Raw genomic sequence first — 21,969 nt, forward strand, 5'->3', positions numbered from 1 at the left:
TTGATGTTTGAATAATAAATCCCACATGTTCCTTTGATTTCCACACATGAGAATATCACTTCGTGTGTCCCATAACTGTTCCTGATGCTTTGGAGTCTGCGATGTCCCATTAAATGCTCTAGGCGACGCTTTGTTCCTTGTAACTTATGGTGAGATGTAAATCCTACGGCTGACATTTCTCCTTAAATTTTGAGTGGGATAACTCCCACTCAACTCCACCTTCTATATAAGGCGCCTGGGGGGAGTTATTTTTCCTCATTTTAATAATTTTCAAGCTCTCCAGAAGTTTCAAACTCTCAAACCTTCAAGGCTTTCCAAGTTTCTAAATCTTTCAAGTCATTTTCTTTTTAAAAAATTTTAAACCTTTAAAAAGTTGAGGAATCAACACACGTGCTTATTCTTATAAGTTCCTTCTTTTTTTTAGGTTCTTTTCTCCTTGGCCAATCTCCTCAACCTTCTATTCTTTGTTTCCTTTCTTTGAAAACTTCTCTCACTTCCCTTTAGCTTGCCTAGATGGGTAGATTTAAGTACCTTGTAGACTCTCCCGCCGATATAGAGGGCTTTATGGCTAAATATCACATTCCACAAGGAGTTGCCCTACGATATTGTGCTCCAGATCAGGTGTTTATAGATAGAAACGAAAGGGAGGTTGTCATTCCTATGATCGCCTTCATAGAAGGAGGAATGACGCTTCCTATGGGTAAGGTAACCCAAGACTACCTAATTAACCGTAGGCTGTGTCCTCACTAGTGCGCACCTAACCTATTTAGAGTCTTGGGTAGCGTCGATGCTCTCAACAAGTAGATTTTCTTTCATTTTCTCGGCCTCCAATCATGTTTTAATTGGAAACCCATCAACTTCAAAAGCTTCGGAGATTGCTTTAATCTAATGGAACTCCTGATTAAAGCAATTAGTACCTTTAGGACTAGCTATCATAGCTTTTCGGTGAGCGAATCTCATAGAAACCAGTGGTTTCTCATTCTCATTATTCAAAAACGAAAGCTCCATTGAATCTTTCCTTTCTACTAGCCTTGACGCCACCATCTTAGCCTCATCATCACCGTCGTCCATCACTTTCTTCTCCGCTGCATCGTAACCAACACTGTATCCTAATCCTTCGTCACTCAAAACGACGTCGTTTTCGTACACGTCACTATAATCGCTGATTCGTACGTCATTAGAGACCTTCACAACTGGCATAGGAGTAAGCGGAACCATCTCTGGCGTTAGATCTTCTTTGGTCCTTGTGTGGAGCTTGGAGGAAGCGACAATGTTGATGATGATGCAGTTGATGACAATGTAGAGGTAAAGAGGTCTCAGCCACGTCAGCACGATACTTTAAATGGAAGGGACTTCCAAGACCATGAAATCCGATACCATAGGGACCAAGACCTTCAACGCCATGGCCATGGTTCAAAATGAACCCATTTTGGTAATTTTAATAATTGGCCAATTGGATGGGTTGAGATTTAATGATAATAATTAGGTTCAGTTAGAATCAATTAGTTAAATGAGTTTTAATGGGTAAATAGGTTTTGTATACCTAACTTAATTATGCTTACTCTAAACACACCCATTTGACACCCCTAATCGTTGCTGAAATTCCTTTTGCTCTTTCCCACATCCGCTACATCATTTCTCTCTCCTTTCTCCTACATTTTTTTTTTTTTTTTTTCAGAATTTCGGCAATGGTGTTGCTGAAATTCGCTTAACTTTTTATTTTACTAAATAAGTTTGAACAATACCCATATCACAAATAAACTTAATTTTTTTATAATATTAAGCCAAAAGACTCGAGAGAATTGATTCTTTTGCATAAAAATAAAAAAGAAAAGAAAAGAAAAAAAAAGAAGAAAGAAAGAAAAAGTTGATTCGCGGGTCGCTTTGTTTTTTTTTTTTTGGTTAAATTTTAATTTTTTTTCAACTTTCCATAGAAGAGCGTAAATTATAGTTAGTGAGCAGTGCAGAGAGAGCAAACAACAAGAGAATGACAGCAGCAACAACAAAAACGCAGCAAGAACAATGGATGGTCGAAAATCAAGTTTTTCAGATATTCGACCTCTTTGCTGACCTTCCTCGCAACGCCAAATCCGCCTTGTATTCTTACCCTCTCTCTCTTTTTTTAACTTTAATTTTCTCCTCAATAAAAAAAAATACTTTTTAGGCATAGGGTTTCAATTTGTTGTTGTTTTTGGTTATATATGTATTTTGATGTAGGGTGGAGCTTCAACGTGATAATCACCTCGAGTACCTCACCAAAGGTCTCAAACGTCTCGACCCTTCGTTTTGCGTCTTGGATGCCAAGTATCTCTCTATCTCTATCTCTATCTCTATCTCTCTTGCTCATATGAGAATTTTCATTATCACAAGGTGTACATTATGAATTGATTTTAAATTACGTGACATAATGTTTAATAAAAGTTATATTTAGTTTCAATTTTGGAGCGATGCTAAAAAAAAAGAAAGAAGAAGTAACTGACACCAATCATGTTCACTGCCAAAGTCAAGTTCCTTAGCTTTTTGTTGAAAAAAATAGGTAGTATCGTAGTAGTAGCTCCAGGCGTTGTGCATTTTCGAATAGTGGTCGAGATTTAATCTGTTATGATCCTAAGGCTTGTGTAATAATAAGTCGAGCCTTGACAGAAGTTATTTGTGTTAAATCAACTGTTGGTACTCTCTTTCTCTTTATGCGACATTCTTATGCATACTGTTGAGTTATTCTTATATTGTATCATCGGGGTCTAATGTTGCCTTTTTACAGTCGGCCTTGGCTTTGCTACTGGATCCTTCACTCAATCGCTTTGCTAGGGGATTATGTTGAACATGAAGTGGAAGATAATGTCGTTGATTTTCTTAGTCGTTGTCAGGTTTGCAGTTTCAATCAAAGCTATATTACATTGTTTTGCTTAAAAAATTATTCATATTGCGTTTTGTTCAAGTCTGTCTCTAATATTTTGTTAGCAGTTGCAAGTATATTTAATAACACTAGCATCAAAGAAATAGGTGTCACTTTTGGACACAAAGACCTCCTTGGCCTATTTTAGAACTTATGATTGGAAACTCAGTGTAGATTCCCATTGTTTTCTTCTTCAACATAAACACAAATTTCCTTTTGATCAAATAAATATTTCCTTAAAGAGTTTAATTTGGGAGGTATTTGCTGCTTCACTGGAAGTGTCTAGTATCCTCAATTCCGTGCTGTAAAATTTCCGGATGTTTCCAGTAACTGCAGTCCTAATCATAGAGTTCAACTATTACCTTGTTTGCCCTTACTTATTAAACGTTAATATTGGTTTTCCATTTTTTTTTTTTTTTTGATTCCTATGACTTTAATTATTTCTTTTGGGTTATGTGCAAACCATACATTCATTGGCCCTCTTACCCGACAGCATTTCATGAATTCCGTTGTTATCTTTTACTTGCAGGACCCAAATGGTGGATATGGTGGTGGACCTGGACAGGCAAGAAAAAGTTCCATATTATGGCAAGATCATGTTGTCATTGTTGATATATTTTCTTGTTAAATACTGTTGGAATAATTTATGATAATTTAAACTGATTTTATCCGAAATTCCATATCTCAGTGGTGAAATGGCATTTTGTTTATTTATTTTTCCCTTTGTTTGTCACTTACTATTTTCTTAGCTGTAATGCATAAGAAGAAAGCTAAATGGCCTTGTGTTAGCTGATACAAATAAATTATATTATCATGATATTAGAACCTATATATGTGTTCGTTTTTTAGGAGAAGGGACAAATATGGGTTTCAAATGGCATGCTTTTGATCTGACTTAGTGGTGTTGCATTGGAGAAGCTATCCAATTTGGAATCATGTCATTTAATAGGATTTGTTTTGGAGAGGCGGATTCCTGGTAACTTATGGCTTGTTTGGAAGTTTAGAGAGGGAGGAGAGTAGAGGAGAATGATTCACCTCCACCTTATTTGGATGTTTTTAAAATTAGTAAGGGGAAAGGGAATAATTAGCCATTTCCCTTGTGTAATTTTGTTAATATAATAAGGGTAAATTAGGTAATTTACTTGGTCAATAGTTTATGTATTCTACTCCCCCTCCAAATCTCTCCAATTTGGGAGAATTAAAATTGGAGGGCTAGAGGGAGTCCAAACCCCTCCAAACTCCTCCAAACCCCTCCCTCTCATTCTTTAAAAATCTTCCAAACAAGGTAATTGCATTACTCTCCCTCCCTCTACTCTACTCCCTCTCCTTTTTTAAACATCCAAACATGCCATTAGAGGAATATAGTGGGTTTCAAATATTTCCTGGCTTTTTTCTGCATCCTTTTTCATTTTTTTTTTTTAATTGAAGATTATCCTGCTATTCTCTTTCACCTTCTTGACTTATTTTATGTTTTTATTTATAATCATTAACCTTTATGAACTTCTGCTCAGTTGCCTCATCTTGCAACAACTTATGCTGCGGTAAATGCACTTATTACAGTGGGTGGTGAGAGATCTTTGTCGTCAATAAATAGGTGGTCTGTCATGTTTGAAGTATCTCACTTTTGCAATAGTGCATATTGGAGTCATTTTGAACCAAATGACATGGATTCTGAAATATTTTGCAGAGAGAAAGTGTACATGTTTTTGAAGCGAATGAAACAGCCAAGTGGGGCCTTCAGGTGTGACATGATACTAATTGTGTATTCTATATCAGTAACTGAATTTACATGGGTGGCCAATGCTGTTAATTTTATACAAAGAATGTTGTTGTATTGGAACTCTATTTATTTCTCTCTGTTTACAATTTTTTCCATTCCCCTCCCTGTTTGGTAAATTTTTAGAGGGGGCGTTTATAAATTTATGGAGTGCTAACTATTTTATGCTTACTACTTGTATAAGTATGTGTAGATTATGAATTTTAAGCACCATATGATTACTTTTTAATATCAGAAATCCCTTTTTATCAGGATGCATGATGCTGGAGAAATTGATGTTCGCGCTTGCTACACTGCCATCTCTGTAAGTTAGCCTGTTAATTCTCTCTCCCACTCTCGATGCATTCACATGCTTCTCACACATGTTTGGCGCGCACACATACTTGTTACAAATAAGAACATTGCCCTCTAATTGTGTCTCTCTATTTATAACACAGCATGCAGTGTCTTGAGCATTGTATCAAGTAAATTGGTAGGGAAATCATTTGATGATGTAAAAAGTGAGGCCTTAAGAACATCTTTTGTGGCCTTAAGAACATTACCCTCTAATTATTTGATGATGTAAAAGGTGAGGCCTTAAGAACATTGTATCAAGAAATGTTTCTCAAAGGTTTTGTGGACTTGTTAATGCTTTTACTGGTACATCTTTTAATTTTTCGAACCCAATGCTTGACTAATTTGATAGATCTTCCAAATTCACGTTTTTTATTGGTTTTGATTTTTGTCTCTTCTGTCATAATTTTTATTATCAAACCTTGTTCTTTGCTTCCACTTGGCTGTGTAAACATTTTATAGTAGCTCTGTTCATGATTGTGTTTTAACAAATTACTTTTCTGATTTCCCAATCTTTGGACACCACTCTTTTTGATCAACCAGGTTGCAAGTGTTCTTAATATTTTGGATGATGAACTGATTCAGAATGTTGGAGATTACATCTTAAGGTTGGTCTCTAGCTTCCATTAAGTTTGATTTTGTGCTAAGCTATCTGGTTGAGCATTCTTTTCTTTTCTTTTTAATCTTTTTTTATTTTTTTTATGCTTAGTTGGTCTTTTTACTTTGAATACTCTTGAATGTAGCATGGCAAGCTTACATATTGTGGTAGAATCATATATTTGTGTTTGAAAATTTAAAACATACCAATGTTGAATGCTATTTTATTGACTCCCCATAAAAACCCGGTCCTTTTGTTTTTGAATCAATAGGGTCTGTAAATGAAATCTCTAAAAATTAGGTCGTTCTAGTTAAAGTTATATAATTGTAAATAGAGGCCTTTCTGCCTTGCTACTCATTTATTGTGTAATCTATCTTTGGATTGTGATGTTTAATTCTTCATGAAATGCTGTTGTTCTTTAGGGTCTAGTCTTGCTCATAGGTGTGCTTCCAAGGATGAAAGCACTTGGCAATGACTTCTAGGGTTTTCTTCACAATCTATTCTTTGCTCTCTCCTTGATGTACTTTTTCCCTTTTTTAGTAACTGTGAACTAATTAAACACTACATGAAAATTAAAGAAATGGTGGAATTAAAATCTAATAATGAGAAGGGATTTAAAAAAAAAGAAAAAAGAAAAAAAAAGGTTTAAAACGCCTCATTCTGTTACAAATGTCATCTGGCTTGTGGGAGAAGAAGCAAAAGTGCCTGAGAGAGCTGTGAATGGTGCCAAGCCAACAAAAAACAGAACTCCCCCTCACAAACAACATGGGAAATATGCAGGAATGGTAGCTTTCTTACTCCGACATGGAGTTCAGCCTTGCTGATTACAGATGTGGAAGCAGAAAACTGGTGCAAATGGGGGTTGCAATAGAAGATTGCCTATTGAATAGGGTCACTCGTGTATTTGCTATGAACTTGGATGCCTTTCCCTGAAAACTTGGAACATTTTAAGGGAAGTGTTCTCCTTTATCAGTGGATAGAAGACAGCTTGAGATTAGTAGAAAAGGTATTTGTGGATTTGTACAATATTCCAGACAAATATTTAGTTCCTAAGGATGGCAACGCAAATATTTCTAGTGCTGAAAAACCATCACATGGCAAAAAGATCAGATCTTCTCCTGAAAATTCAAAAAGTACAAATGCAGAAAGCAAAGAAGATGCAAAAAGTATGCTCTATATGAGGCACCAAGTACTCCCAGAAGTTCTGATGACTCACCCCATATTCTAAGTCCAGTGAATACCAGTTCGTACACTCCAGATACTTTTAATGAGGATGTTGACACATTGCAAATATCCTTGCCATATAGTCCTTAAGCAGGAATATAGCTGAGATATGTTGACACATTACAAACATCCTTGCCATATAGTACTTAAAATGCTACATGAAAATTAAAGAAGTGGTAGAATTGAAATCTAATAATGAGAACAGATGTTTGTAAAAAAAAAAAAAAAAAAAAAAGGGTTTAAAACCCCTTAAACTTCAGCCTCGCTGATTACAGATGTGGAAGCAAAAACTGGTGCAAATGGGGGCTGCAATAGAAGAGTGCCTATTGAAAAGGGCCACTCATGTATTTGCTATGAACTCAGATGCTCTTCCCTGAAATCTTGGAATGTTTTAAGGGAAGCGTTCTTCTTTATCAGTGGATAGGGGACAGCTTGAGATTAGAAGAAAAGGTATTTGGGGATTTGTACATTATCCCAGACAAATATTTAGTTCCTAAGGAAGTCAACACAAACATTTCTAGTGCTGAAGAATCATAATGTAGCAAAAGATCAAATCCTCTCCTGAAAATTCAAAAGATTCAAATGCAGAAAGTAAAGAAGATGCAAATAGTATGCTCTAGATGAGGCACCAAGTTTTCCCAAAAGTTCTGATGACTCACCCGGTCACCCTGCACTCTAAGCCCCGTGAATACCAGTCCACACACTCCAGATCCTTTTAATAAGGATGTTGACGCATTGCAAACATCCTTGCCATAAGCAGGAATATAACCAAGATATTTGGAAAGCTTATTAACATATATAGGGTGTTGGGTGATGATTGGAGGTCATTCAGCTACTACAAGGCTATCTCAGTTATTGAGAAGTTCTTGTTTAAAATTGAAAGTGTAGACCAGGTCAAAGGCCTACCCTTGGTTGGAAACTCATTGCAAGATTGTATCCAGGAGATAGTGACAACTGGAAAGTTATCCAAGCTGGAGCACTTTGAAAAAGATGAAAATATATGGACAATCACCTTCTTTTGTGAAGTTTGGGGTATTGGTCCCACCACTGCCCTGAAGTTATACGAGAAAGGATATCATACGCTAGATGATCCAAAAAATGAGGATTCATTAACAAATTTACAAATAATTGGGTTAAAATGTCTTGATGATATCAAGTAGAGGATTCTATGTCATGAGGTGCAAGAGATGGAGCTTCTTCTTCAGAAGTTGGGCAGGATATTTTGCCAGCAGTGATCATCATCTGCAGAGGATCATTTAGACTTTGAAAAGATTCATGTGGGGATTTAGATACTATAATTACACATCCTGATGGGACGATTTTTTTTATTATTTTTAAAATCAAAATATGTAAAGTGTTTAAAGGATATGAAGTTCTTAAGAGAGGATTTGGTTTTCAGTACTCACAGTAAAGAGGGTACTGATTCTGGTGTTGCACTTGGTCTATGCACATATCCTGGACATGAGCTGCGGCACCACATAGATTTGAAGGTATACCCAAGGTACATATGTGCATTTGGAGTTTTGGAGTAATAGCTTGGACAGGGAATGATGTGTTAAATAGGAGGTTGACATTTTTGGCAGAATCTGAAGGATCCCAGCTTGATGATACAGAGCTGTTTCCAGCAACTCACAGTCCATGTGGTAAATGGGGCAAGAGAGCCAGTTGAAGTTTTAAAGTAAACACTGAGAAAGAGGTGTTTGATTTCCTGGGATTTCCTTGGCTTGAATCACATGAAAGGAATCTGTGAGCTGTGAATAGTTTGTATAAGTATGCTGTACATAGGATCTACCATGCTTGGTTCTGTACCGTAATAAACTGAAAACTCCCTCACTCTTGTGTTGGCCGAGAGAATTTTTTTGGCATGCTTTCCTTGTAAATTATGATATAAAAACAGGCCATTGAGAGAGATTTTTCTTTGGCATGCTAGCCTGCCTTGTAAGATATGTAATTCAAACAAAGGGTTTAACTAGGAATGACAACAGGGTAGGGTGTGTTTGGATCATGGGTGCCTTGTTCCCCTCTTTGGGGCAGGGAAAACCCGTTCAGGGCAGGAGTGGGGCTGGTGGGGTTTGGGACGAGTTGGAGGTATTTTCCATCCCTAATGAGTTGGTTTTGACATTAATGAGGTAGAGATGAAAGAAAAAGGGGAGGGGACAATCATGAGAGTGCTACGAGAGAGAGAGAAAACAAGTGTTTTAAGGGACGATAATAGATCATGTACAAAAACAAATTATAAGGAGAACATGTCTAAAAAAGATTAACTTTCATATATATATATATAAAATTTAAAGGAAGGGATGTTATTTGAATTCATGATAGAATTGAATTGGGGGTCACTTCTTGAAGTTATTTACAATCATGTCCTTTGCTAGTTTCAGTATTCGTTGCATTGTAATGTAGCTGTCTTGATGAGTACTTGTGCAATTAGTCTGTGGCACTGGGTAATCTGCACTGTTTTGGAAAGTTTTTGGCTGCTTTCACCTTCTGCTTTTGTTGGCAATGAGTAGAAATTTATCCTTCTGCATGCTGATTAAAAAAGTATTATTGGATTGCTTACTTAAATTTTGCCCTTATCTGCATTTCTTGGTTAATGTAAGTAGTTAATAGTTGTTTATTCTGCCGTCTCTCTGTAGCTGTCAAACTTATGAAGGTGGTATTTCTGGGGAACCAGGTGCTGAAGCTCATGGTGGGTATGTTTCATGCTGTACATATTTCTTCTTCCATGCATATCTTTTGAGCTGATTATCACAGCTTGCACTCAAGGTTGTTTCTCACATATTTGACTACTTGATTATTAGGTACACCTTTTGTGGGTTTGCCACAATGATTCTGATAAATGAGGTTAATCGTTTGGACTTGGCTGGTTTACTAGTAAGGCAATCTTGTCTCTCTTTGTGATGTTTGGTACAAGTTATTTCATTATCCGGCTTTATATAACTTGTGGAACAATTTTTCTGTGTTGCTTGTGCGTTTATTTGTTGAGCATTTCCCTTCTGATGATTTCTGTGAACATTTTTGTTATTCTACTTTATCGAATGTCTGCTACTGTCTAGGATTGGGTGGCATTTCGACAAGGTAGGGAGGGTGGATTTCAGGGAAGAACAAATAAATTGGTTGATAGTTGCTACTCATTTTGGCAGGTAATTTTTTCCTTCCTGCCAATTCTTCAGTGTTCCTTCTTATTTATAGTGGAATTAATACAAAGAGAGTGACCAGGGAGGTGCATTTGCATTATTACAAAGGTTACATGCTATTCTGGATGAACAACTTGTGAATTATAGCCCACAAACTGGTGTGGCCTCTGATATATCTGGAGGGGAAGAAAGTTCAGATGGGGTTGATGATAAGACTTGCCATTTTAAGCTGGGAGGTGAGATATTTTTTAAATTCTCTATTCTTTATGAATAGGTTAAAATTTGCACTTGATGTTTGTAGTTCTTGTCCGCTTCATATATTATGAGGTTTATGTTCAAGTCTTTGTTCTTACTTGTCTGCAGGCACGAATGCTTCCTGTCCAGTAAATTTAAACAGTATTGGTTATAATTTTGTCAAACAACCTGGAGAAATGGAAGCTCTTTATCACAGATGGGCTTTGCAACAATATATACTGTTATGTGCACAGGTGCAAACTTGACCTTTGATTAAATGTTGTGGTAACTTGATGCTTGATTGGTTAATTTTGTATGTGCATCTGCCTGATTATTGCCTTAGGATTTGTTCATGAAAGGTCTGGAAAATAGGCTGTCTTTTAAGAATTTACTTTTCAGTGCTATAACTAAGTCCCTTACCTTTAATATTTTTGGTGGGGTGTTCAACTATCAATTTTAAGTTTCTGAAATGAGTTTTTAGCTCTTTGGACCATGGGAACTGGGAAGAGTTGGTGGCTTTTGCTTAAGAAGGTAAATAAAAGTAGAACGTGGTGGATATCTTAAGCACTGAAGGAAACAAAGTTTGAGGTTCTTTTTTTTTTTCTTTTTTCCTTTCTCTATGCATGGATTTAGCAAATTACCTGAACTAGAAATGCTACTCTAGCAATTTTAAGCACTTTTCAGGTTCTGAAATAATTATAATTTCCAAAGTTCATGCAACATTTAACCAATGGTGGCTCCAAACATTCCAATTAATAAAGTGCCATACGAATGTTCAATATCCTGAATTGCATAATAGCATCTTTTGACTTTGATGATGTTGTATTGTATGGTTGGTGTTTTTGGGCCAATGATTTTGTATTGGTTGTTGATAAATTGTTTTGACGTGCTATTTTGTATCCTACTCCCAAGGGGTTAATATTCTGGCATAATTTGGTTGACGCAGGACATGAAGGGTGGATTGAAAGACAAGCCCGGGAAGCATAGGGACTTTTATCACACGTGTTATTCTCTAAGCGGTCTCTCATTGTCTCAACATAGTTGGTCACAGGATGAGGATACTCCACCGTTGCCAAATGCAGTAATGGGTCCTTATGCCAATCTCTTGGAACGCACCCACCCTCTCTTCAATGTTGTCTTAGATCAGTACTATGAAGCACATGAGTTCTTTGACACGCCCTAAGCAAATTTCTTACTGTTAGATTTGTCAGTCTGCAGGACTGAAGTATATAATGCAAATGCATACTAGCCTACAAATTGTTTCTGTTAGGTTAAGAGAAGCAAATTATGATCATGAATTATACCATGGAATCAGGTATGGTGAATTGCAATTTGGAATTGATTAACTATGAACTTGCCATCGGAGTGTATTAAAGAAATGTGATGACAATGGAGTACTAGTTATTTTCAGATTTTTAAAGATTTATTATACTCTTTTGTTTGAAGACTTGGAGATCGTTTGGGCAGCCCGTTTACGATTTGCGTTTGCATTTTTTTTTTTTTTTTTTTTTTGCTTTCAGCCGTATAAAAAAGACTTTTTCAACTGTAATGTACTGTTCACAGTTACTGTGCGAATACTGTTTAATAAACAATAGCCGCACTTGTTTACTTTTGTCCATAAACAGTGAATCTATGCACTGTTTACGGGCTCACAATTTTCATTTTTCAACAACTTTTTTATTAAAAATGGGTCACACGATACTATTCACATATTTAAAAATTATTTTGTTACAGTGTTTTCAGTTTTCAGTTTTCAGCTGTATCCGGTATTTTTTTTTAAGAAAGTCCAAGAAAATCAGCTTACTAAACGAGTTGTCGTTTGGCCCATTTGGGACCAAAAGTCTGGTTGTACCTAATTATACTATTGTCAGATTTTGCCCATAGCATGAGCTAATGAGCTGGAAGCCTGGAACACTGCTTTTTTTTTTTTTTTTGATGAGCTGGGAGGGAACACTGCTTTCTATACATATAAGAGTAGCTGGGGTCAATTATTCATTTATTTGTGTAACATAAAAAAGGATTTGGGTCCCGTTTTCAGTGACTTGCTTAAAGTAAAATTTTGCATTTCTGATTAGATTTGCTAAAGCTATTGTGACCACCGCCCTGCGACTTTTTGGTTTGGGCTTTTTGGGTGAAGTTTCTTCTAATTTATTTGTTTGCGTATAGTGTTTAAACTTTAAAGTCTCATTTTTTTTAAAGAACATCTCTAGTACTTTCATCCACTTTCAGCAAATGAGCATTCGACACCAGGGATGAGAGAGTTCAAATACGTGGGCCTTAATTTGAGAAATAATCAGGATTTGAAAGAGTCTAAGACCAATTAAAATTTTGTTTTCTGTTTGATAATAGTCTCATAATGCCACTATTCTTTTGTGTATTTCACAGTTCATATTGCAACTTCCAACCAAGGAGGCCGGGAAGAGTTGCAATCATAGTCATGGGTTTTTTTTTTTTTTTTTTTCTTTGGGATGCAATCATGGGGCGTATGTGGGTGGTTTTTTTTTTTGGTTCAATAATAAAGAAGGAAAAATGAGTAGATAAACCTCATACAAAAAAATTAGCTGGGTTTGATCCTCTCATGCCTACAATTTCACATTTTTTTTTTCATATAATTTTTATAGATTAAAATGTATACATTCTCACATTAGACGTGGATATGTGTGTGAAATATTAGATATATAGTACTAGTGTGAAAAAATCTTCTTCTAAGAATGTATAATTTGAAATTGGTGAGTCATTACTTTTACATAAGTTTACTATTTTTCTCGCATGTTAAGATGATAGCAAAAATTGTGGCACAAAAGTTGTGTCTTTAAACAATCTTAAAAAAATAATGCTTTTATTTGATTTAAAAGATAATTGAATTTCTAATTATTTTAAGAAAATTTATTTTTATTAGATTTAAAAAAATACGTTAGATAAAAGTAAAGTTATACCTTTTGAAAATTGAAAAAAAAATTAAGTAAATTAAATAAATACATTAATTTATAATACCACTAAAATTTTAATTCTATTATCTTCTAGTGTAGTGTGTACTATGCAACAACAATAACAAATCCTTAATTTTAAAATTTTGGAATCGGATGTAATACTCAATAGTCTATCTTCAATTGGCTTCAAAAAAGAAAAAAAAAAAAAAATAATTTTAAAATTTTGGAATCGGATGTAATACTCAATAGTCTATCTTCAATTGGCTTCAAAAAAGAAAAAAAAAAAAAAGAAAAAAAAAAGAAAAAAAAAATCTATCTTCAATTATGTACTAAAAAAAAAAGATTCAACCATGTAATTTTATTATATGCGAATTTAACCACTACTATATTTTGTTTTTTCCAAAAGCCATTATGAGAGTTAGATAAGTTTGTTTGATTTATTTATTTATTTTTTTTCACAATGGCGTTTTTCATGGGAACACTCTTTCAGTCTTTTGGCAAGTCAGGTTTTATGTTTAGGCAAGAATGCAATCTATGCTAAAGCGAAAACTGAAAACTGCCAATTCCTCACTCCACCACTCATTTAGCCCTTCTTCTTCTCTCACTTATATTTAAAGATAATCCCAAAGTATGTCTATAAACTCAGACCAAAAAATGGACACAAAAGAAGAAGAAGAAGATCACAAAGAAGAAGAAGAAGAAGAAGATAATGAAGATGATGGAGTACAAAAAAAGGAAACCATCTCAGATCAATCACATCACACCATCCATGGCGCTTCACCTACTCAATCCCACATCGACGAAGAAGAAGAAGAAGAAGAAGCACAAGGAAAGTACACCATCTCAGACCCATCATCACTGTCATCACCTCCTCAATCCCACATAGACCACAAATCCACATCACCACCAAAAGCATATACCCCATCATCCTCAGTCTCTTCTCTTTGCTCCAACTCCAACCCATCCTCTCCTCACACTTACAGCCATGAATACAAACTCTCCTCCGCACCCAACAGAACCCCACCACCAAAACCGCTGGCCCCGGTGGCTAACCGGTCGTTCAAGGCTGACCCACTTGTGTTCACCACCAGTGTGGACCCAGAAGCCCAACACGGCTACACCAGTGTTAGAGAAGTTCAAGAAGGTGTTATTGTTGTTGATGGTGGTTTTGGTGTTGATGTTGGTGTTGGTGGTGGTGGTGGTGGTGGTGGTAGAAGACTGAGACCAGATCCGTCTATTCTCAAGAAGACGAGGAGGGACAACAACATGATGAAGAAAACGTTTTTGGGTTTAAGGATTTGTGCGTTTGTGTTTTGCTTGATCTCCTTTTCGGTTATGGCGGCTGACAAGCAAAAAGGTTGGGCTTTGGATTCCTTTTACTGGTACAAGGAGTTCAGGTAATGTTTGATTCTCTGTCAGTTAGTCAGTCAGTTACTCAAAAAAAAAGAAAAGAAAACACCTAAAAGGAAGAAAGAAATTTGTTTCCAAAACAAGGTTTTTAGGCAGCACCCTTTATTTTGATTTGGGTTTTTGGATCATGGGTCTAAAATTGTTTGGATTTTCAGCCACTGTAATTTTGATTGGTATTGTTAAATTTGTGATTTTTATGTAATTGCAGGTACTGTCTGGCAGCGAATGTCATAGGCTTTGTATACTCAGGGCTACAACTCTGTGATTTAGTCAAGTATTTCACCACCGGAAGACACATAATCCATCACCACTTCCGTCGTTACTTTGATTTCTCTATGGACCAGGCAAGTATTTGTTTAGGACTTATGGCCGAGGACTTAATTTTGTGTCAATTATTACACCTAACCCTGACCCATCTTATGGTATATAGACATATAATATAGACTAGATTATGAATTTAAGATTTAGCATATTATGGGGACCACAGTTTATAGAAAATGTGGTACATTTAGGACCACAGAGTATTTGGACTAATGTGATGTTTGCAGTGTTAATTTGCACAACCAGCTCAGAGAATCTAATAAATCCCAAATCTCTTCTGGCAGAATAAGAGATTTGTGAATAAATCCTGCCTACACCAAATGAGTTGCTAACTTCTGTACTTCAAAAAAGTATTTTCTTTTTACTCGTTCTTTGTTGGATATGGTCCATGGAGAATTTGCCGTAGATCACATAATTTCGGCCATGTTCTTGTTGACTTTCCTCGACCACCTTTTTGTCACCTTTTCTCTGCCTTTTCCCCATGGTTTTATGCTGCCTTTGCTTTCTCCTATTCTGTTTATATAATTGCCACTAGGAAGAAAGTTATCACTCTCTAAAGTCTAAAGCAAAGAATATTCATGGTGGGTTTACAATCACTTTATTAGTGTGTCAAATAGCTTTCAAATGCTTATTGAGTAAGTAGTATTAGGCATAAGTTTAGATTAACTTTAATCTTTTTACATTATTATTTTATATATAGCTTTTTAAAACCTCACATTTTGTAAATACAACTATACTTTTACTCAAACCCACCCATATAATTTTTAGAAGGAGAAAATCAAGATACAAATGCAAGGGATTGAATGGAACAAAATTCTTTCCTCTTTAACTTCTAGGACTGAAAGTATTTTATGCAGCATGTCATTTTCAAGTCTCATAGTCATAAACAAAATAGAAGAGGAGGTGCTTTAGCTCAAGTTCCTTGCCACCTCCTTTTTCCCATTATTCCAGCAGGTCTATAGATTAAGCTCCCACTCTCCCCAAAATCGCATAGTGGGGGACTTGAAGATCCCTTGAAAAGAATATGGATACCACTGGGCCACTGGACTCTGTTTACCCATAAATTCAGCGCTTACATAAAAAGATACACATAAATATAATAGACATATACACCAATGAAAAGAAGTTATACCAAATGAAGACATAATTAATTAAGAGCATGTTTATATGATTCATTCCAAGAATTCTATACTAATATGCAGAGCAAAATTCTGCTCTTCTTGTTTTGATATGGCAGATGTTGACTTATCTTCTTATATCAGCCTCATCATCGGCTGCCACCAGAGTTTATGTTTGGCAATCCAACTGGGGCGAAGATGAGTTTCCTAAAATGGCAATTGCATCCGTGGGATTGTCCTTTGTTGCATTTCTGGCCTTTGCCTTGAGCTCTCTCATTTGTGGTTATACCCTTGTAAAATTTCATAGTTAAACTCTATTGCCAATGCCTGGCCATATCAGTAAATCATACCAAGTCCGACTTATGAAGAACTAGTCTTTCTATTCCCTGAAAAACTAGTTTGTTGAAAAGAAAAATTAATGAAAATGAAATGTTTTAAAGCTTTGTATGTAAGTAGATGCTTGTCTTTATTTTGAAACTATGGATGATTGTCATAGCCCTTTGATAAGCTTGATAACTCTGCTAATGTAATGCTGAGATTGACAGACCATTCAAACAGCTTCACAACTCAACTAATGTGATGCTGATTTTGGGTATTCATCAACTTTTAGAAAGTTTAAGGGTTCAGAGAAATCACAGAAAGCTGCTTTATATACATGGATAGAAGTATGGCGAATTGTAGTTTTTTAGCTTCTCACATCAATGGGAGATTCCATCGTGAGTTTAATAAGTGGCATCAACTATTATGTGACAGGAAGGGACATTGTTATTGAAATATTGAATATTTACCTTACCAAAAAGCCACTGCCGAACTAACATAACATCTCAAAGTTAATTCCTTTTCACTCCCATATTGTCGCAAAGTCACAAAAGAAAACGAACCCAAGTTTGGATAAGATCATCAGTGTGACTGTCACCACCCCAACAGGGGATAAACCTTAGTCTAAGCTCACTCCCCCCATTGAAGTCCTGAAAGATTGAGGGGTTGGTAGCATGGCTAGAGGGTAAGTTTAAACACTTGTCAAGAATGCCCGCCCAGAGCTAAGAATGACTTAAATGCTCAACATGATTTTGGACCTTGGCAGCATAATGAGACTTTAGATGGCATGACACCTTGAAAGCTTATGCTAAGGATGACTCAGGTTTACGTGATGGCCTACCTCTAGGAGTCAATCATCACAAAACTACCAAGTACTTGGCAAGTTCGGCCTCCCTGGCCATATGATTCAGTTTAGAGAAAATGGGCGTCTTAACAAGATCGACCAAGTATTTGATTGGTTTCTCTCTAGTGGAGCTTGGTCAAGGCTAACCCTTTGGCCCAGATAGCCACTCCAAAATGCCTAAGCAGATGAACTATTGTCATCTCCAATATAGAAAAATAGGAGTTGTACAGCAGCCTTTTGGCAAGAACCAAAATAGCCCCATCTAAAGCGACATCTGTTCAACAGGGCTTGCGTCCCCATGGACAAGCAAAGAACTCTGTTGCCTTTGAATGGATCCCTTTGATCTTTAAAGTGGTATGATCTTAAACATTACTTCGGTGATTTTTAATCATTGCAAGCATGACCTACAAGCTTTCCTTTCCTCCCTCTGCTTCGCCTAACCAGAATGGGTAAACCCACCAACAGGCTCAAAGGGCCTAATCTCAGCAGCCTAACTAACACGATGAATACAGCCTACAGCAGTGATCCATGACATACTGAAAAGGCACCCTACTGAGCTTATGGCCATTTGGTTAAACATGTTCTTGGGCATGACTCTTCAGTTAGAACAGCTTGGCATGGCCAAACACCTTCTAGAACGGCCAAACCTCTCATTCTAGGTGGTCTACTTCAGCTAGGGATCAGTGGAGAGCTAGCGTGGAGGTTCGTTGTTGGCCTCATTTTCCTCAAAAGGAGCATCATGATAAGGGCCTTTGTAGTTGGGGGAAACCCGGAAAAAAACCCTAAGATCATGTCTTACAATCGATTTGAAGTGGGGGGCTGTTGTCAGATTCTCGGCCTAACTTCATGGAGAAGCGTTTACCCACCTCCACCCCTAGGACCCTATAAATATCCAATCAAGTAAAAAATGAAGGTATGCATTTCGTAATCCAATTACATTGCAAAATTTTCAATGGAATTACTTTGTGAATTTCTTCATTGACTTAACCTTTTAAGTGCCTTTGACTAATCACATTAATCGGTCTTTGGTCTAGTGAGTACGTCTATTTCTTTTAGCAGCTCTTCATACTGATGAGTCTGTTCCATTTCTCGTTTCAACCGGCTACAACATGTTATACATGTTAGTATTTTAGAAATATAGTAGCACAAACTTAAAGCTAACAGCTAGCTATATAAGCAAACTTCTAATTTGTTGAATTGAAATTATGGAAGGAATTTCAATTATAATTCAGTTGGTGACTTAGCGGAAGCTGAAGTTCTCGTGTCACATTGTCATGTTAAAAAGATATAGCAGCTGATGGGTTAGCCGAATATGGGTTGAATTGGTATAACAACATAATCAATGGTGGACTTAAAGCATGAATTTCCATTAATGTACTGGTGAATGATTGGATTGGCTATTTCTAGAGATATGCTAAAGCAGTTTAATGTTGATACTGCACTGGACCCAACAGATATGGCAAGTATTGAAAATCAGAAATCCTTTTAACAGATGTTCCCAGTTTGCTGCTGCTGTTGCTGTTATTATTGCTATTTTTGTTTTGGAAGAGTTGCCTCTTATGGAAAATTGCTAGTGTATTTTATTTAATATTTGAATGCTTCTAACATAATGGATTGGTTGCAAGAGGAAAGGGCCAAAAGAGAACGGACAATTAATGGATGACCTCATTACCTATTTCATATATATATATTTGCCTATCTTTCTGTCGCTAGCGCTTGGATTTGGTCTTCAAGAAACAAAAATGTCCTGCCTCAGTATAAGTTGTATAACTTTAAATATAAAGTTGGACAAAACATTGGTTAGTGAAAGCTCGAAAACGTGTTGAAGAACACAAGAGCTGTTTAGACCCCCGATTAAAATTACGGCTCGATAGATTTTACACAACTTTAATATAAAGTGCGGAATAGTGTAAAAGCGAGCGGATGAACAATATAGCTACTCTAATCCATAAACTAAACAACACAGCAGTATAATGGAATATAAAAGAGTAGGGAAGAGAGATGCAAACACAGAAAACACCAAGACGTGTTTTCGAAGAGGAAACCGAAGAACTCGGCGAAAAACCTCTCCATGCCATTCCAGGCTTCTTCCAATGCTTCCCAGCAGCACCAAAACGTCACACAACACTCTCCAAAGGTGTGGTAAGTGTTTGAGTTATCAACCTCTCAATGGTGTGGAAATGGAGAGGGAAGGGTTGAGGAGATACCACAAGCAAGTGTATAGAGAAAGGTGGGGATGACAATCTCTAATTACAAATGTGTTTGGCTAGGGTTTTCTCTCTGAAGCATTCCTCAACATTTGTGGGTAATGGGGGTTTATATAGGATAGGTGCAAAATATGTGAGTCAGTCAGTACAGGCTGGCAGAACAGCATGTCTCGCGGGTGTCTCGCGGGAAGGCCTTACCCGAGAGATACTCGCGAGAGACAGCTGTCTCCATCTGTCATGACTCTTCGCATTCCAGCATGTGCAGGGCACATGCTTCACTTCGCGGGAAGCTTAGTCTCGAGATACCCGCGAGATTCTATCAGCTTCCAACTTGCTTGAGTCTTCACACACTCTCTATCACACACCCCTTACAACAATTCCCACAACAAATACAAGGTATAAACGATTGATAGAAATTACAATCAAATTTGGCACGGAATAAAAGCCAACAAAACACATAGTTGTAAATCACAACTTTACAGTTAGGTAATTGCTCATCTAAGTTATCCTAAGAATTGTTTATTTCTTTAAAGGGTGTTTTTGAGGCTCTGATTAACAGTCTCAGCCACTCTTCTTCTCCTTCAATTTGCTTCTAAAAAAAAACCCAAGAATGGCATTGTTACGAGGCAATGAAATTTGACATAGTAATTATTATAGGCTTAATCAATCAACCTCATGGAAGATTGTGTCTAGATTCATATCACCTATCACAATAATTATCTCATGTATGCAATATAAATATTGTCTCTCTTAAAAGTATGTAAATCGTACACTGTGTGGGACGCACATGTTTTGAGAGATGATGCGAATGGCAGATACACAAGATACCTTATCCACTACCAAACTGAAGACTAAATTTGATTTCGACAAAATCAGGGCAATGTGATAGGGCAGTGAAGGCGGTGAAAGAAGGCAGACATGTTGTAACAATTATAGGTCCTATAACTCCAGCAACCATATTTGTGCTCACTTCTAAAGGGTCTATATTGGAGAAGCCGAATCCTTACTAGTTGGGAAGGTGAAGCCGGTGATTAATCCCAAATGCCTATTTCCATTTTTGAAGACTGTTGAAGCATTTTCCTACATTGACTCTAACAGAACCCCAGGGAAAGTGGTCATTTATCCGATCCCATAAGAGAAATCAAATCAGTTAACAGCAATGTATGGAAATAATATTTCCTTGTGTGTGCATGAGAAATTCGGACGAGTAATAAAAGGGTGTGGCTATACACTATTACATTTTGTTTGAGATGTTCTACTTTGCATGCTTAGTATTGTTTCTATTATCCTAGGTGCTTGTTTTGTGTAGGATTTTAGTTGGAAACTAGTCGCAAACTTACGTGTTGTATGACAAAATGTAATATAATTATTTTATAAGAATATAATGTAAAATTTGTAGGTTAAATTGTGCATATGTTATTTTAAAGTATTTTCTTTTTTTATAAGTTTTATGTAGTGAAACATATAATGTATTTTGCATTTAACAATAATACATTAAAAGATTTTTTATTTATTTATTTTAAATATACCATAATCAATTGACTAATTTGAACACATCCAATAATATTTTTTAAAAAAGTACAACCTCATTCCACAGAACACATGTAACATGTTACAATTGAGTTTATAAATTATTATATAAGTTTATAACTATAGCATTTTTTCCCCAAATATGAGTATATATCTGTATTATTGAAACTTGAATTTTAAGGTAAGTTTTTTTTGAATATTTATCATATTTATTGTTTTTTTAGGGCCCATGTCTCGACTTTCTAGTGCCTACTTTCTTTGTATTTTTAGCTCAAAACTAAAGAGTTTGGCCAAATAGAATAAAATTTCATACTTTTCAATCAAAAAATTAAGGGGGAAAAAAAAGAAAAGAAAATTTGAGCCCAAAATTGAAAAGGCAACTTACAAAAAAAATCAATTTAAGGCTCAATTAGTCCAAAATGGACCAAACAGACCGAATGAATCGAAGTGGACAGAAATGGACTAAAGTGGACTAAAATGGACCGAATGGACCAAAGTGGACTGAATTGGACCGAAGTAGGTATACTTCAACTCAAAATTATTAAGAGTCAGTAAGACATAGAATGATAGAAAAGCTAAATTATATCAAGCATGATAAGCCCATATATTTCGGTTATAAATTTTTTTTCTTCATTTGTATATATTAAGAAGATTTGGAAAGTTAGTTATTACTTTTTTTAATGTAAAAAATACCCCTAATTTAATTAATCTATTCTTATTCCTTAAAAAGAGAAATAAGGTTAAGATAGTAAATCAACTAAAATTTTCCCACTACCTTCACACTTTCCTCTTCCCAGCCCCACTACTCCACGTTTCTAACCAAAAATAAGAACTTCCCACTTCCCAGCCCCGCTACCCCAAGTTTCTAACCAAAAATAAGAAAGAAAGGCTACCACCCACGGCTCCTATAAAAAAAAACTACCAATGGTTCCAATAAAAAAAAAAAAAAAAAACTTCCGTAAAACATTAAAAAAAAAAAAAAACTCACATCACATAAAATTAAAAAAACACTAGCCTTTGAGCAACTACTCACATCACATAAAATTATTTTTTTATATTAAGAGGATTCGGAAAGTTAGTTATTGTTTTTTT

The 21,969-nt window shown here is 36.0% G+C and overlaps 2 protein-coding genes and 2 pseudogenes across 3 annotated transcripts; all 4 read left to right on the forward strand.

Annotated features, from left to right (window-relative positions):
* The first annotated feature begins 1,876 nt into the window (after positions 1–1,876).
* LOC112033754 (protein farnesyltransferase subunit beta) lies at positions 1,877–11,644 on the forward strand. 2 transcript variants are annotated; one of them, XM_024066534.2, is made up of 14 exons: positions 1,884–2,097; positions 2,218–2,304; positions 2,762–2,867; positions 3,426–3,461; positions 4,408–4,490; positions 4,584–4,637; positions 4,926–4,977; positions 5,550–5,614; positions 9,465–9,521; positions 9,630–9,702; positions 9,885–9,971; positions 10,048–10,201; positions 10,329–10,453; positions 11,146–11,644. In XM_024066534.2, the coding sequence occupies exons 1-14, from the start codon at positions 1,988–1,990 to the stop codon at positions 11,380–11,382; spliced, it is 1,326 nt and encodes a 441-aa protein (XP_023922302.1). In that variant the 5' UTR covers positions 1,884–1,987; the 3' UTR covers positions 11,383–11,644. The 2 variants fall into 2 exon arrangements, with proteins under 2 accessions (XP_023922301.1, XP_023922302.1); XM_024066533.2 differs by having other exon boundaries at positions 1,877–2,097; positions 4,408–4,637.
* Positions 5,624–7,056, forward strand: LOC136070623 (DNA polymerase lambda-like; annotated as a pseudogene).
* LOC112033758 (DNA polymerase lambda-like) lies at positions 7,560–9,447 on the forward strand (annotated as a pseudogene).
* Positions 11,645–13,578: 1,934 nt separating the features above from the next.
* On the forward strand, positions 13,579–16,417 carry LOC112033755 (CASP-like protein 4A1). Its single transcript, XM_024066535.2, has 3 exons — positions 13,579–14,526; positions 14,748–14,883; positions 16,098–16,417. Exons 1-3 carry the CDS (start codon positions 13,760–13,762, stop codon positions 16,287–16,289), a joined length of 1,095 nt encoding a protein of 364 aa, XP_023922303.1. The 5' UTR covers positions 13,579–13,759; the 3' UTR covers positions 16,290–16,417.
* The last annotated feature ends 5,552 nt before the right edge of the window (positions 16,418–21,969 follow it).

This window comes from Quercus suber, unplaced genomic scaffold, assembly GCF_002906115.3.
Source record: "Quercus suber isolate HL8 unplaced genomic scaffold, Cork oak 2.0 scaffold_247, whole genome shotgun sequence".
NCBI lineage: Eukaryota > Viridiplantae > Streptophyta > Magnoliopsida > Fagales > Fagaceae > Quercus > Quercus suber.